General features: G+C 47.5%; 2 protein-coding genes across 2 annotated transcripts; one reads left to right on the top strand and one right to left on the bottom strand.

Moving 5' to 3' along the window:
* Positions 1–14,773: 14,773 nt before the first annotated feature.
* PtA15_3A308 (uncharacterized protein) lies at positions 14,774–16,312 on the bottom strand (the record flags this gene model as incomplete). Its single annotated transcript, XM_053167264.1, has 3 exons — positions 14,774–14,912; positions 15,600–15,876; positions 16,285–16,312. 3 exons carry the CDS (start codon positions 16,310–16,312, stop codon positions 14,774–14,776), a joined length of 444 nt encoding a protein of 147 aa, XP_053018498.1.
* Positions 16,313–16,638: 326 nt separating this feature from the next.
* PtA15_3A307 (uncharacterized protein) lies at positions 16,639–17,079 on the top strand (the record flags this gene model as incomplete). Its single annotated transcript, XM_053167263.1, has 1 exon — positions 16,639–17,079. One exon carries the CDS (start codon positions 16,639–16,641, stop codon positions 17,077–17,079), a length of 441 nt encoding a protein of 146 aa, XP_053018497.1.
* Between the last annotated feature and the right edge of the window lie 300 nt (positions 17,080–17,379).

Genomic DNA, 17,379 nt, shown 5'->3' with positions numbered 1-17,379 from the left:
CAGCGGAGATTATTCTGGGTAATTTGTGGTTGAACAATACTGGTACTTTTGTGGGGGGGAGTCATTGTGATGTAGTAATGTATGATAGTATTCAAGAGATTTGTGATCTTTCAAGTAATTATGCAAAGTTGCTTACAGATAAGTTTTGTGACGTTTTTGTCACCAAGTCCTTAGTGCGTTTGCCTCCGCATCGCGGCCAGTTTGATTGCAGGGTAAACTTGAAAGAGGGAGCGGAGCCACCATTTGTTAAAATGTACAATCTGAGCAAGCCAGAACGTGAAGAGCTGAAAACTTACGTTGATGAGAATCTTGCTAAAGGTTTTATCAGGTTGTTGTCATCCCCGGCGGCCGCGCCTATTTTTTATGTCAAGGTGGTGGGAAAGGCTAATTGGCCTTGTGTCAACTATCGAATTTTGAACAGTATGACCGTTGGGGATTCATATCCTTTGACGGTCATTGCACACTTGCTGGTCAACTTGCAGGGCTGCAAGTTTCTTTCAAAGATCGACTTAAAAGCTGCTTTTAATCTATTGCGCGTGGCGGAGGGCGACGAGTGGAAAACGGCTTTCTGCACTCCTTGGGGACTTTACAAATATCAAGTGATGCCTTTCGGATTGGCGAATGCACCCGCTACTTTTCAGCGATTCATTCAAAATGTTTTAAGAGAGTTTTGGATGTGTGTTGCTTTGTTTATATTGACAATATTTTAATCTTTTCCAAAACGCAGGAGCAGCACCTGTCAGCCTTAGAGTCATCACAGCTGACCTAAAAGCTGCCTGTTCTACCTTTGTTACATATAAATTACTTTATATCTTTTTCATCTTAAGAGATAACCTTGTTTTGACTTCATATTCTGTTTCCTCATGCAATTTTAACCCTAGTTACAACTTATCAATTCCTTGTAACTATACTCCTTCCCTGAGTTACTGAGTTATGGCGCCCTTGCGCAGTTGTGACGTGTCAGCGCTACCAGGCGCGCCAAACCACATGTACATATGTAAATTACATAAGCAAACTGTGAAAATTTTCGTAGTCAGGATCCCCCTTGCCTGAGGCGGATCTACAGACTTCAGCACACCAGAACCACCACCCAGATAACCCCAGGATCACCACCAAAGAGCCTACTCTACTCCCAGTATACCTACCGTCACAGGCGCCTAGGATATTGACAGTAAGTAACCTCTTTCACTGAACCTTGATTATCTCAGAGGTACAACTCTGTGTCTTGCTTGATCTGCCTTTTCTTCTTGCTTTGCTTCCTCCTTGATCACAGGGCTGTCCCTCCAAATCTATAGGCCTTTGCCTCCATCTTGATTACAGGGCTGTCCCTTCTTATCATCAGGCCTTTGCCTCAAAATCTAGGTTCAGGGCTGTCCCTCAGGTTTCCCTTTAAGAACCTTGACTGTCCAGAGAGAAGTCTAAAAAACTGTGGCTGGATTAAGACTTATCTAATCCAGATACCCTCCTGAGAGGAAGCTGTAGCACTTCTTGCACAGATTAGCAGCACTCTTCTGAAGAGTAGCATTGCCAGTGGACGTGCATTCCCACTAGAATAACCTAGTACTTCTCTTCCTTCTTATCCTGCTTGGTTTCTCTCTCTCTTTCTCTCTTTTTCTTTTATAGTTGTAATTTCTTTATCCCAAGAAATCCAACTATTGCCCCCCCATTTCTTGTGTCCTGCTGTCACTATAGAGACTCAGGCTCACAGCACCTTAGGGATTTGGAATCCATTTTACAGAAATTGCGCGAGTACTTGCTGAAAGCTTCTTTGCATAAGTGTCAATTTTTTTGTTCAAAGGTTACGTTTTTGGGGTTTGATATAACTGATAAGGGACTCAAAATGAATAAGGATAAACTGAAAACTATCGCTGACTGGCCCTCTCCAATTACAGTACGCGGTCTACGTAAGTTTTTGGGATTTACAAATTTTTACAGGAGATTCATTCCTCAATTTTTGTTGGTGGCAAGCCCTCTAACTACTCAGACTCAAGAAAAGTATAGCTACTCGACTCTTCTCAATTCGGAGAAGGCAAAGCTCGCATTTGAGGCGCTGAAGAAGTTGTTTGTTACTGAACCTCTGCTTTTGCATTTTGATTTCGAGAAGGACAGATTTGTTCACGTGGACAGCTCGGGCTACGCAATTGCGGCGGTGTTGAGCCAGCCTAATGAGAATGGGGACTGTTTGCCTGTTAGCTATTTCTCTTGCAAGCTTTCCGATTGAGAGCGCTCGTGGAAGATCTTTGATTTGAAGTTGCTGGCAATTGTTTCTGCTTGTGAGGAGTGGAGGGCATGGTTGATGGGTACAGATAAGCCGGTTTTAATGTTTTCCGATCATTCTAACTTATTGTACTTCAAAACGGCGAAGTATCTCTCCCCAAAGCAAGCGCGTTGGGCTTTATATATTGACAATTTTAATATGCTAATTTATCACACAAAGGGGGTAAAAAATCCCACAGACGGTCCAAGCCGGAGGGATGATTATTTTGATGGTAAAAAACTTAGTCAAGATGCAGACCTGATTTCAAAGCAAATGGTGGATAGTGGGGCGGTGATTTGTGAGGGTAATGTTTCCCCAGTTTCTTCTCCCATGTCTTCTCATGATCTCTTTTTCCAGCGGCCAGCAGCAATTTTGTTAACTTACTTTTCTTTGCAATATAGTACCTTGGAGAAAGATTCCAAAGGGGTGGTTTTTGCTGACAATGTTTATTGGTTTCAACACAGAGTGTTGGTTCCAGCTTCTTTGCAAACGCGTATAATGATAATTTATCATGACTTCCTAGCGGCAGGCCATCCCGGGTCTGCTTGAACTTTAGCCACATTGACAAGAACCTTTTCTTGGCCGGGAGTTAAATCATTGGTGGTTAGCTATGTTAACAGTTGTGACTCATGTCAGCGAGTCAAAGCAAAGCACAGGTCCCCCAATGGGAAGTTGGTTTCTATTGTGCCGGATCCTAAACCTTGGAGTGTTATTGGGATGGATATGATAGTTAAGCTCCTGCTTTTGGGAGGGTTTGATTCTATACTAGTTGTGGTGGATTTATTAAGCAAGCTAACACATTTTATTCCATGCAAGGAAGCTTCCTCCTCCGCGGGTTGGCGGGTCTTTTCCGCAAACATATCTTTTGGTTGCATGGATTGCCAGACAAGATAGTTTCAGACAGGGGTAGTGTCAGGCTCGGTAATGCCAAGAGCAAGAGTGCTCTTCTAGCTACGCCGGCGACAGAGCACGGTGCGATAGCGCGCAGGGAAAAAGCGCGGTGAAAGTGCGAAGTAACTGAAGACAGTTACTTCTAATGAACCCAAAAAGGGGGTTAAATGGAGGGGCCAGGGGCGCCTGGGGTGGTTCAGTGCCCTCCGCGGTTCTTACAGGGCCTGCGCACGGAATGCGCAGGGGTTTTTGTAGCCTGTGACGTCTGGGGCCCTTGGAAAGGGGGTGATTGCGCGATAAATCGCTCCCAGGATATAGATAGGGATAAAATCCCGATAGAAAGACAAAAAAACGCAAAATTACTTTTTTACGGTAGGTTTGCGGGAAAAAAGACTGGTGATTCCGAAAAAACCGTAATCGGAGCTTGGTCAGAGGGCGCGCTGGTCGGATAGGACGAGGGCGGGTCTGGCCAGGCTGCGAATCGGTTATAAAGGTATCTGAGGGGCCTTCCTTTGCCCAAAGGCCCTCGATTATATAGTCGAGCTACAACCGGTAGGGTTGTAGCTCTTATTTGCAAATGCTTCCTCGGTTTCTCGGCCGGAGGAAGGTGTGCTTCTGACAAGGGTGACGGGAGTGAAGGGGGATTCTACTAGTCCCTTCGCTCCCGTTCATTTTTCCTTTGTCATTTGATATTTCTGCTATTCCTCGGCTCGAGGAATAGCGTGGTTTATGTTCCATCATCGGCCGGGGGAGGAGTAGTATAATTCTGTTTCTCTCCTCCCCAACCGAAGTCCTTCTATTTCTCATGGAGACTGAAGGGATTTCACAGGAAGACCACAGCACAAATGAAGGAACAGAGATGAGCCTTTGGGCTTGAGAGTGGACAGTGAGGAGGAGAAGCTCACCGGATTGGCTCGGATATGTGGCGCGGAAAGAATGGAGGAAGAACCAATGATGTTATTGCTCTGTGCTAGGCTAGACTAAAATAGACTAGATACACAGGGCTGACATGTGGTTGAGGCACAAATGAATATAAGAAGAAAATGAATAAAAAGAAATGGAACCTGATGGAATCTCAGGAGAGAAAAAATGACATACAAGCTATCACAAGCAGAGCACGCACACGAGGGAGACATATGGAAAACTAGCAGGCAAATACAGGCAGGGATTGATGTGACATGGCTGAGAAGACAAGATAGTATGACCAGAGAAACTACAGGTGAGAAGCGCGAGCATAAGAAGCAATAGATTGATAGTCAAGGAAAATGAGGCAGAGGGAAAGTGAAAACCCAACAGAGACTACTCTCAGTTTAGTAGTCTCTTGAGAGTGTCTTGCGACCCGTTCTCTTGGCTTGAGAACGGGTTTGAACTGTTATTCTTTCTCCTGCCAATTCTTTGGCCGGAGCTTATTATCCTTACTCGTCTAAGGGATCTTTTTTTATTATTATGTATGTATTTATTTGCTGTTTTTATTCTGTGCGCGGCGCTCTGCGCCGCAGCTAGGACTTTCTAAGAAAGAAGGTTATTTTGTACGCGGCGCTCTGCGCCGCTATTAGTACATACAATTTTTGTAATGTTACAATAGTTAGACGGGCTCTAACTTATTATAGTAGCCCGGCTGACAGGTAGTACTTTTGTTAGCGACTTTTGGAGAGCTCTGATGAAATCTTTGAGTATCAGGTTGGCTTTGGCAACCGCTTACCATCCGCAAACCAACATCCAAACTGAGAGGATGAATCAAGTACTGGAGGACTACTTACAACATTTTTGCTCTTATTACCAGGATAACTGGGATAAATGCTTGGAGATGGCGGAGTTTTCTATTAACAACTCTGATTCCTCCAGTTTAAAAATTTCACCATTCTTCTTCACTTATGGGTTTCATCCGCGGTTTAACATTTTAACAGAGAATACCGGGCGCAAGGGATTAGACAAGTTTTTGATTGACTTGCGGATAATTCAAGAAACTGTGATGGAGTGTTTGCGGAAAGCTCGGATTAAGCAAGCGGAATACTACAATAAGGGTAGACAAGACGCCCCAGTTTATCAAGAAGGGGAAAGTGTTCTCTTGTTACGTAAGTTTATTCAGTCGCAGAGAGTTAACTCAAAACTAGATTATAGATACATCGGGCCTTTCAGGGTATTGGGCATGGTGGGGCAAAATGTGGTGAGGCTGGATTTAGCAGTGGATTATCCTAAATTATGAGAGGCGGACGGCAGGGCGCAGCCCCGAGGCCTCCGGTGTCCATGGGTACGGTGTAGACAAACAAGGTCTGGAAGTTCCTGAGCATGCATGCGTGGGACAAGGGGCTACCCCTCACACACGCTACGACAGATCCCCTAGATCTTCCCGTCAGCAGGATCACTCCTATGCATGAGACACGCTAGTAGATCCAAGCAAGGATTTCTCCCGCGGCTAGCGTGAGCTAGCATGACGCACATTCTCTCTCAGCCGTGAGCGTCAGCTGGAGATGAGAACAGGCGTCCGAGAGGGCAGCCAAGCAGAAGAGGCGAGGACTAATAAATAGCCTCTCGAGATAGGGACGCAAGTTTCCCTTGTGCGCCCTAGCTCTTCTGCCATCGCTGTCTCCTCACAGGGAAATCCCCTTCATTTTTTTGCTCCACCCACCCGCCCTTTTCAGTGGTTTTTCCTTTCGCTCAGAAAGGGGGTCGGGCTTGGCGCCTCATCCCCCACTCCCTGAGCTATCAGGTTTCAGTGTCTGCTCGGGGGAAAGTGTCTTGACCTCACCTCGGTGAGGACAAAGACATTTCCTCCCTCTCGACCCACACACAGCAAGGCATATGTGAGACAAAAGGGCTCCCCCCTAAGGGAGGTAGAGCCCTTTGAGCCTTTTTTGCTGTGTCAGACTCAGGAACCGAACACAGAGGGTATGCGGAGTGCAGCAACCGCGACTGCTTGGCAGGAGCGGGCGCGTCCGTAACCCTCCCCTGAACGGCACAAGACCGGCAGTACCATGGACATCCGGTGTTTAATGTGTCTTTACTAACCCACTATGTGAGTCCCGTTGCTTTTGAAGGACGGGGTATTAACTTGGGAATAAAAGATAAATATTATACTGATGATCAGATCGTGGATTGGTCTAAATTTAAGGCGGTTTTGGATGTGAGAAGTGTGAAGAAGGGAAAAACTGACTATTTGATTTCTTGGTTGAATTCGACTCCTGAGGAGGAGACGTGGGTTTCTCAAAATCACATCCCGGTTGCGATGCAGTCATTTTTGGATTCATTTCATTGGCTGGCGGATTCGCGGGCCAGAAAATTAAAGAAAAATCGTGGAGCGGATTTGACCAAGAAGGCTTGAGAGAAGTAGCCCAGTCTCATTTTGTAACGACTCAGCTGAGTTTGATTGTGAAATAGGTTGATTATCTGGTATAACTTTGCAGCAGGATGCGGCAGGACGATCGGAGATCGGGATTTCCTGTTCTCTTTAATGATCACTGTTCTCAATCATAATGTAGATGACGTATTTCTTTTTGCGTGACGTCAGCGGAGTTTTCCAGCTTTGTATCTTCCTCTTTTCTTTGGGACTTGTTTATCTCTCTTTTCCTTCTCTTTCTCATTGCAATATGATTTGTCACCATAGTATCAAGCTTATTTATCAATCATTCATCCGAGTAAACTCTTTCTCCGAAAGCATAAATATAAAACTATAAAACCTTACAAACAAAGCTTGATCATAACCCCTGAATTCTATCTATTTGCTTAATCACACGACGAACTATCCTCTCGGATAAGTTTCACAGTCACATAGCGAAATAAGTAGTAGCCTAGTCTTCACATTGGGGGTGCCTCTTCCCCATTCACAATCCCTGCTGTACCGCGGGGTACGTTTCACCTCCCTGCGGGGTATGTTTCACCTTCCCGCGGGGTAGGCTTGGCATTCCCGCGGGGCATACCCCGCGGTCCGTGTCACTCTTACAATGCGAGGGGGGCCCAAGCGGGGCAGGGGGTCTGTTGGGCTTTCTGTCCCGCGGATACTTAGTTCAACTTATTCTCAGCAGGACTGAGGGGGTCGCCTTGCGCCTGGGGGCGCGTAGCTATACAGCATGGATCTCACTCGGCAAACAAGATGTAATTCAATTGCTTTACTTTTTTTGGCTCTGGTTAGATTCCTGGAGCCTAGGCTAGCCCGGAAGGGCGAGTACGCTGCTTCCCAAGCTAGCCAAGTGAGGGTCGGGGGTAAGGTGCCTCACTCCGGAAGACGTGTCTAGGACGTCAACTCGACCTCGAGACAAGGAAGGAGCTGCGTTGCTTGGCTTCGTGGCGGAGGGAGAGGAAACCTTTACAAAAACAAAAGATCTCGCCACAAGGGCGAGGGGGGTACGACCTCAGACCCAATTCTTGAGTAAGGCTTAAGCCTCAGGGAGTTCCCTTGTCAATTGTTTCTAATTCCCCAAGGAGTAAATTTCAAGTAGGGTTCTATTTAATAGTTTGCTGTACTCGAGGAGGCACTGGCCCAACAACGGTCTAGATCTTCCATCAAGGATATCGCGTCGGCTTTTTCCTGTGAAGTATAAGGCCGGATGTATAGCTTGTAGCACTCCGATACCCATCTTCCTAGGCGACAGATGTCCTTGATGTTTACACCCATTGCGTTCCGGAATGATGCTCCTCCTATTTGGAAAGAGTGTCCAGAGATGCCTTGGAAGTCTCCTTTCTTCCACACAGCGGTGAGAGTTTTGGTGACGTTGCTTTTGGTGAGGTGGCGACGGGTTACGGAGGCGTCAAAGTACCCAAAGAGGGATGACTGCTGTCTTTTTGATTCCCGGAGACAACGTTTCACTGCTTTGACTGGGCATAGAGCGTTGCCGATGGCTTTTAGGTCGATGTGTTGGACTTCCCCAGGCTTACAGGTTTTGGTGTACCGGAGAGAGAGCTTTATCTTTGTCTTCCCAGCCGCCGTTACAAATTTCACATCTGAAGTCAACAATGAGTCGGCGTGGTCTACGGTTCCAGAGTCTTTACTATAGGTAAGTTCGCCAAGCCTGGCCATGCCCCAGAAGGCGGTGATAGCGAGGTCTAAGACCGCTTGCTCCATTGGTCCTTCCCGTTGTAATTGCTCAACAAGGTAAAGAAGGTGTTTGAGGTGCACGGCTCCTTTCTTAGGTTTTGCTGGGTGCAAGGCGTCTGCCTTGGCCGATGACCGGAGTAAGATTTTCACCGTCTTGTCCATGGAGTCAGGGTAGCGTTTCCGGTGGTAGAGGTGCCACACCTTGATCCCGTTCAGATACTTCTCGAGGGTACTCGCGGCAATAGCCTGCGTCTCGTCTTTCCCTTCGTCTCTTCCGGCACAAAAGCAGAAGTCATAGACATTGTCTTCTGATAGCGGTAGGCAATAGTCTCTGATTCCTTGGGCCGCTTTGAAGCGGGTGAATTTCTTGACAGCGGTGTTGAGCGTGAGGAGAGAGTTCAGCTTGTAACTCCTTAGAAAATAAAGGTTTTGTGGCGTAGGAGTCTTCTCAAAAGTCCCGTCCCGAAGGAAGGGTTTGATTTTATCGAGTGGAAGCATTTCTCGGGGATACAGAAATATCTTTGGACACCAGTTTGGGGGGGGGGGGGGGGGGGGGAGGCAAACACTTGATTACTTATATGTTATCAGGGCCGGTAAATGAAACGCAACATGAAACATGAGGAAATCAGAATGGGAAGACATAGTAGGTGTGTCATCTCAACCAACTTGGGAAGGCTTAGTACAGGACTTGGAACATATATTGCTCTAAATCAGCAGGGAGGTGTATGGGGACTACTCGGTGCCACTCGTGTCCGTCTCTAACACCTCTGGAGAGTGCATCTGCCTTGTTCTCTGCCGAGGTCACCCTTTGCGCTTCGATATCAATTTGTAACTTGACTAGGGTGTCTTGGATGGCTTTCCATTCTTCATTCACCCATTTGTCCTTGGATTTGCGTTTGCGGATCACACCTTCTGTTTTTGTGTTATCTGTCCATACTATGAAGGTTTTGCCTTGTTTAATACCTAGAGATTCTAACATCAATAGGCCTAGGCGGATAGCGACAGTTTCCAACCAGGCAATGCCCTTCTTGTGGTTTGATTTTTCCTTCCAATCTTGTTATATCAATTGAAATTGGGCCCATCGGCGGCCTATCATTACACCAATGCCAAAGCCCGTCGATGCGTCACCCACCCACCCAATTTCCGTTGGGGCGGGGTTAGGGATTAACCGGGTCTCCTTAAAAGTGACGAGCGTGTGGAACCAGCAGTCTAGGTCGTTTTTTACGTCTTCTGGAAGTGTCCGTAATGCGGACTTTGTCACCCAGCTCTTGAGCCAGCGGTAGAAGCTACACAGATAGCATCTGAGCTGGGGTAACAGGTAGGAGACGTGATTAAGGCGTCCTACCATGACTTCGACGTTATTATAGGAGAAGGATTGTTGAATCAAGAAGCCCTTGATTTGGTCAACACATTTGAATAGTTTGCCTGTTGGTAAGCGGACGGTCTTGTTGACCCCGTTCCATAAGAAGCCAATGTATTTTTGCTCCGGTGCAAACACCAAGAATTTCTCATCGTTTGTTTTGACACCCAAGACTTTCAAGAAGGCAACAATGTTGGTCATCTCTGTTGTGGACTCCACATCTTTCACAAAGAGGTTGTTGTCAACCCAACGTAAAATGGAGACCAAATCAAACCGATGTAGCATGATCTGCTTCCAGGCATCCGCAGGGCGCCCAAAAGAGCTGCATCCTGCTACTCCGCCAAAGGTAATTCTGGTGTCTAACATGAGATCACCATTGAAATCTTTCACCAGTAAGTACGGCCATTGATCCATAGCTGTTGGGATTTGGCGATAAGCCTTTTCCCAATCAAAGATAGCTAACCAGCAGGGTTTCTCTCTTCGGCGTAAGAAGCTCAAAACTATGTTGAAATCGTCCCAGGTGGTGGTGAAATCATCTGGGTTAACAAAGGAGTTAACCGAGGGAGTCTCCGGTCTAGAGTGTGGGTAGGATAAGTCGTTTGTCAGGCGTAAAGAGCCGTCACCGTTGACTACTGCGCCGAGTGGGTTAGATCTAAAAAAGCCAAAATGCTTTGAGACCGTGGCATGCTTAAAGGGACCGAAAATTTGACCACTTGAGAGTTCTTTCTGGAGTTTCTCTTCAATGGTGTCTTTGACTTACCAAGCCAAAGCATGGTTGTCTGGGGTGAAGAAGGCTCTATTCGGGCCCAGCAAATGTTTTGGAATACCTTGATGGAAGCCTTTTCTGAAGCCGTCAAGGACGTCGGCAAAATCAGGTAAAAGGTCTGCCTCCAAAAGAGCAGCCTCCCAAGCGCCAATATTCATTTCACAAGATACTTTTGTGGGCCAGCGTGGAAGCAGGCCGTCATGTTGGTTGGGGTTGAAGGGACCCGCCACATTTTCATTTTCCAAGGCCTCTTGAACGCAAAGGAGCTGACAAGGGGGCCCGGTGTGGTGGTCATACTGGTAGAGGCTGACAAGAGCATCAAAATCATCAAGTCAGAAAGATCAGCAATCTCACCAGCAAAACCCTTCAGCCTTAAGATTATCAAGATCCCTCAAGATTCATCCTCAAGATGATCCCTTCTCTCACTTTCTCACAGCCTCAAGATTCTGGATCCCTCCCAGTTTCTCTTTTCATTTCTTGGTCCTAACACATGTACTATGTGGGTTTATTATGATGTTTTATTTCTTCACTTTATCCTGTTTGGTTTTCTCTTTAAGCTTTGTTTATTCTTTTCTTCTGCTTGTTGTTTGTTGAGTTTTGTTTTCTTTTCTTTCCTTGTGGTTTTGTTTTGTAGTTAGGGATGTGATGACATGTCCTGTGACATGTCACTCCCCAGAGTCCAAGTTTGAGTTCAAACTTGGAGGATGGGACGGCATGGGACTTGCTCTGATCCACAAGATTTTCCATCACCCTTTTCTGATCCGCTGGCAGTATCCCCAGCACTATTCCTGATTCTTTATCCCTGATCCTGATCCATCATCATCATCTGATCCTCAACAAACCAACCACCGCCGACGGTATTCCATCCCTGTCGTCTCTCAAAAATCCCCCCCCAACGCTATCACTTTTCGATCCACATCTCATTTGCCGGACCACCTCAAGGGCAGCCTCAACAGCACCCATCCCCTCAACGCTCTGCCTACCGCCTGGCACAGTAGGAGTTCCACATTTGGTCCCCCGAGCCGGGATCGAACCAGCGACCTCAAGATTTACAGTCTCGCCCTTACGGATTTAGAGACGATCGGCGGTTGAGGCGCTCTCTCTTTTGATTCCTATCATTGATCTTTGCTTGTTCCTGCTCCGGTGCTCTTTCCCCCGATCTTCTTTTCCTTTTCGCCTCTCAGGCATTTCGGCTCAGGCGCAGTAGGCGCTTTGTGGATTTCGTGGAGGACTGGAAGACTAGAAGTAAGTCCTTTCCAGTCGTGCACCTCCAAGGGTATCGCTACACATCGTCAAAGCATCACTTCAGCCACACACGTGAGCCTTGCCACGCTCTCCTTCATCCTCGTCTAGGTTCCCGGGTTCTTCCTTCCATCCTCGCAGAGCTCGTCGTTTGAGGATTGGTCCGAGATTGTTTCAGGACCCAAACAAACTCAGAAGATCAAGCCCAGGCCGATTGTTCAGATTGCATCTCTTTGATTTCGATCTCGATCTCTATCTGTTCTTCTGCGTGGTCGACCGATTGGAAAGCACGAATAGCCAGACCGGAACAATCTTTTGGCTCTCCTTCCTCCGCTGACCTGTAGAAGTCCACTTGATTGCCCCTAGACGGATCGCTCGCGGCCTCGCCCCTCACCTTCCTTTTGGTTGCAGGAACCAAACGACCAGATAGCCTGAAGACCTGTCCACCGGCCTCAGGAGGCAACCGAGCCCACAGATCATCTATCAAGCCTCGATTGGCCCTGCCGATCATCTCAAACGGCCTCTCGAGTCCCTCCCGTTGTTTGAAGGGCCCTCCAGCTGGTATACCTCCCCGGTGGGGGAATCTTGTTGTCGGAAGTTTTGGAAGTCGTCTATAGAGCCGTTCTGGCCTTTGTCCTTTCGTTCTGACGCCCGACAGAGCCACGATCGTTTTCAGACAGCCCACCCTTATCTTAGGAGCTTGCTTAAGGACTCGTACAAACCGACTCACCCAAAGGACGCCTCGACATGGCTTCGCCCCAGGACGCCGGAGAGATTTCGCCGAAGGACCTTTCGGCCGCATCGCTGGATTCCGTTACTTTGGACGAGGTTGCTAGGATGCTCCAGTTGTGTGAGGAGCGATTGCTGAAGAAGTATCACACCTCCACCTCTGTCATTCGGCGACCGTTGATCTGTTATTATTTTCATGGCAAAGGCCATGGTACAGCCCACTGTTACGTGCTCAGAAATGACAAAAACATCCGCCTTGTCAAGCAGATAGGGCAGAATTATTTCCTTCCGACAGGCGCTTTGATACCTTTCGATCCTAGCCGACCAATACGCAGCGTTGTGAAGTCCTTTCAAGCCTCAAGTCCCTCCGGCCGTCCTCTATACGGGCTACATCAGTCTAGTTGTGTCTCTTTTAAGCCGTGGTATCCGCCAGTGCACTCGAAGTCCTCCCGAGCTGCGTCGGCTCCCCGGTCTGATCCTTATCATCCACTCCACAAAACACCTACCTCCGAGTCGAGCCAGTCTGCACTCCAGTCATCTGATCAATTTTCATCGCCAAATGTTTTTGGGTCTGCCACGGCGGTGGACTCCGTTCTTAGGAAGATTGCAAATCTCTTGGTTCCAGGCCTTTCTGTTTCCAAACTTCATACTACTTCCCCCACCCGGGTGGAGGGTAGGAAGAAGCAGTCTCAACTTTGTTGGAAGGCTTTTCCTATTTCTGCAGCAGAAGATTCTGATTTTGATGCGGACAATGAAGGTTCTGATTCAATTTTGTCTTCATTTGCTGGCACGTGTCAAGATCTGGCGGCTCCATCTCCTCCCAATTCCTGGTTCCGAAACCCTCCGAGATGAGGTTAAACTATCTTTTCCGATTCCTGGTTCCGACACCCTCCGAGATGAGGTTAAACTATCTTTTCCGATTCCTGGTTCCGACAGCCTCCGAGATGAGGTTAAACTAGATTCTCCGACACCGATCCGCCTCCGAGATGAGGTTAAACTAGATTCTCGATCCTCCCGTTTGATTTTTCCTCAACCTTCCTCCAAGCATCAAGTTGATCAATCTAAGTCTTCCCAATATTTTTCTGATCATCCAAGCAATTCTCGGGCTCTCTCCCCGTCTCCTATCCGCCTCCGCAATGAGGATAAACTACCGTCAGCTTTGATCTCCGATCCCCTCCGCAATGAGAGTAAACTAGGTTTGTTGCATTTTGATGAGAATGAAGGATGGTATTTACAGGTTCCTTGTGGAGGCATAGGAGTACAGAAGTAAGTCCTCCCATGTGTATGCACCTCGGGTAGCTACTATCATTGTTTTGAAAACATCACATTTGCCACATATGTGAGCCTGGCGGGAATCTCTTTTCTTCTTCTTTTTTTCAGTTCTCAGGCTGGTGTGGTGGAAGGAGCAGACTAGGGACAGTCTGCAAATGGTGGGTGGATGTGGTGGTCATACTGGTAGAGGCTGACAAGAGCATCAAAATCATCAAGTCAGAAAGATCAGCAATCTCACCAGCAAAACCCTTCAGCCTTAAGATTATCAAGATCCCTCAAGATTCATCCTCAAGATGATCCCTTCTCTCACTTTCTCACAGCTTCAAGATTCTGGATCCCTCCCAGTTTCTCTTTTCATTTCTTGGTCCTAACACATGTACTATGTGGGTTTATTATGATGTTTTATTTCTTCACTTTATCCTGTTTGGTTTCCTCTTTAAGCTTTGTTTATTCTTTTCTTCTGCTTGTTGTTTGTTGAGTTTTGTTTTCTTTTCTTTCCTTGTGGTTTTGTTTTGTAGTTAGGGATGTGATGACATGTCCTGTGACATGTCACTCCCCAGAGTCCAAGTTTGAGTTCAAACTTGGAGGATGGGACGGCATGGGACTTGCTCTGATCCACAAGATTTTCCATCACCCTTTTCTGATCCGCTGGCAGTATCCCCAGCACTATTCCTGATTCTTTATCCCTGATCCTGATCCATCATCATCATCTGATCCTCAACAAACCAACCACCGCCGACGGTATTCCATCCCTGTCGTCTCTCAAAAATCCCCCCCCAACGCTATCACTTTTCGATCCACATCTCATTTGCCGGACCACCTTGAGGGCAGCCTCAACAGCACCCATCCCCTCAACGCTCTGCCTACCGCCTGGCACGGTAGGAGTTCCACATTTGGTCCCCCGAGCCGGGATCGAACCAGCGACCTCAATATGAACACCACACCGGATAGGGTCTGTTCAGGGTGTTCACTAAACAGAGTGTAGGGATGGTTTATTTCATTGGTTAGAAAAGGTAAATTCCCGTAAAGAAAGATAACAAGACTAGGGAAAAAGGAGCACAGCGGAACTTGCGGAGCAAGACAACAAAAAAATGGAGTGATAGTGTTGTGTACCGCGGGAAGGGATGTTTTGGTGCCCATGTGGCTGACCCGAATTGGAAGAGGGGAGGGGGAAGGGATGATTCGTTTATCCAACGCTTAGCGGAAGGAAGAGAGGAATAGAGCCTACTGGGCAATCTTCGCCATCCCTTGGGCACTTTGTTTTGCAGAATGGTTGGGATCAAAGTTGTTGCCTTTGTACCCGCTGCCCTTCGGGGCTCTGCTACCGGTGGGTTTCGCCGGGAGGGATGCCGAACCGGACGTACTAGCAACGTTAGAGGCTTTAGCAACAGCTTGCTTTTTCTCAGTCTTTGGAGCACCGGTCGTTGGGTCCCAATGAGCTCAAGTGCCATTTTCCGCATACGGATTGTCTGTGAAGTCGAGTTCATCAAACTTCCTGGCCGTGGCGTAGCACGAGTGGGCGATTTTGCTACGGAACACTGAGATATTTGCAACCAACTGAGAACCATCTGCCAATGCCACACAATGTGCAAAGGCTTTTGTTTGGACTTGAATGTTGTAATGGAGGGCAACCATGAAGCCGTCCTTGGCAAGAATTGCATCTGCATTTGCCTTATGGGCAAGGAGCCAGTTGGCCATGCGCTTGAAATTGTATTTGACTTTGAGGGTCGAATAAAAGTTTTGATGGTTGGAAGTCCAATCACTGAACGACTGGGTCCACTCGGACGGGTACGGATAGCCCGTGTAGTGGTTCCGGTCAGAGGATGAGTCTTCAAATTTCGACCTTTTTTCTGCATAGTAAAGTATTGCACAGTTCTTCCAGGCTTTATTGAAGATCGTTAAGGGGATGGGTCCCTTGAGTTCTCTGATGTTTTTATTGAAATAAGGGGTGAACCCCATTTTATCATGTCTAGGTACGGCTTCAGTGTTGAATTGGATATCCCCAACAACGGATTCACCATCAGAATGGTTTTCTTCGTCTTCATGGTACTTTGGAATAAGTGCGTATTTGGCGTAAGGGTCAGGATTGACTGGCTTCTTAGGGCGCGTCTTACTGCTAAGGTCTTCGGCCGAGGCGGGCACAGGGTTTAAGGTCGCTTGCAACGGAGGTCTTGCCGACATCAGGGACTTGAACATCGCAAAATAGAGGTCTGAAGCTTCGTTGTCGCCAGCCTTCTCCGCGGCTAAGTGCTTTTTGACCAGGGTAGCAATGGTCTCGTCGTTCCAGGCAGTACTTTTAAGGGTTGTAGCCGTGAGAGCGGCCTTGCCTGCGTCAAGCAAAGGAATGAGAGACGAGTCAATACTTTTCCTGGTGATCAGCGCCGTGTTAAAAACCAAACTAAGAATTGGGCTATTTTTGAATCGGTACATAAAAAAAACCCAGACAAAAAAAGTTTTGAATGAATTTGGATTTTTTTGAATAAAATTCCAATAACTGTTTATAATTGGGCCCTCACAATTTCTTCAGTTTGAAGCTAAGCCCGCCAGTGAAGCCGGCCTTGCCCGTCTGTTCCTGCTTGTCTCAGAAACCGTCAGTTTCGGGCTAAGCCCGTTGGGTTGTTCTGTACCGGTAGGCGGTGAAGCTGTTGGAGCTTATGACGAGTAACAGGCTTAGATGTAGGAGTAATTCCTATGGAGTCGGCGACAAGTACAGCCAGGTGCACTCGGCTACATACAATCTTCAGGAAACGCTCGCAATGTCATTGGTTTGAAGCTACGTCTGGTTGTTCCGTGCCGGTGGGTTGTCAACTTCTTCGGCTTGAAACTAAGCCCGTTTGGTTGTTCCGTACCGGTGGGTAGTCAATGTCTTCGGTTTGAAGCTAAGCCTGTCTAGTGGTTGTTCGGTTGTTCCGTACCGGTGGGTGGTTTCTCCGGGTCTGTTGCTTGTCATGACGGCAGGGTATAAAACCACATCGTGCCTGGCTCGCAGATATCACTCCCCACATCAGCAAGACACCATCGCACACATCAGCACTCTACATACCCTTAAAGAAAGTCTTCGCCAGTTCAAAGCTGCTCAACCGGCACACATGAAACTCTCAATTCTTTTCTACGGCCCGTTGATGGCTCTCATCCTTTCTACCATGGTCATCGCCCCTGGGCCTGCCCCGCGATGTCCTACGTGCGAGGTCAAGGCCATTCTTCTACCTCCTGAGGTCAGGATCCGCCTCAAACTCCCACTGCAAGACCGTTGTGGATACGTAGGGCTCAAAGGATCACGTTGTCCTGTTGCCGACAGGGACAAATCGTATTATGCCTGCCCCCGCTGCATTACAGGCACCCGCATAGACGACCGCTATATGAACCCCGTATTCCGCAAAAACAAACATGGAACAGCGAAATCGTGTCACCCCGGCCACACAGAATGGGTCGATGGCGCCGAATACGACGTACCTAAGGCGGAAAGAGTACTACCATACTTTGACTTTCTCGGATTGGACCAGGGAACATCATCATCATCATACCGTTAAACCGGGACGCATACTACAACAGCCCGCCTCGCAAAATCTCCTTGGAATTACTGTTACTATCAAGTTTTCTTGCGGACGATACCAGATCTCCCTGAACTCATAGCGACAACGTCCACCTATATCCCCATCCACTTTTCCCTTTCTTCAGCCCAATTACCAACTTTTCTCGCAGTCGACAAGCATACTAGGGATCACTTCTTAGATAATACCACCAAACTTACATGCATTAAAATTTTGATGTTGTCATAGCTCTCCCTACTTACTGCGTAGAAAATTATCATACATTGAAATAGCTTTATA

The sequence above is a fragment of the Puccinia triticina genome, chromosome 3A (assembly GCF_026914185.1).
Source record: "Puccinia triticina chromosome 3A, complete sequence".
In the NCBI taxonomy this organism is placed as follows: Eukaryota; Fungi; Basidiomycota; class Pucciniomycetes; order Pucciniales; family Pucciniaceae; genus Puccinia; species Puccinia triticina.
The sequence above is the reverse complement of the archived record's forward strand: the minus strand, read 5'-3'. Positions and strand labels throughout refer to the sequence as shown.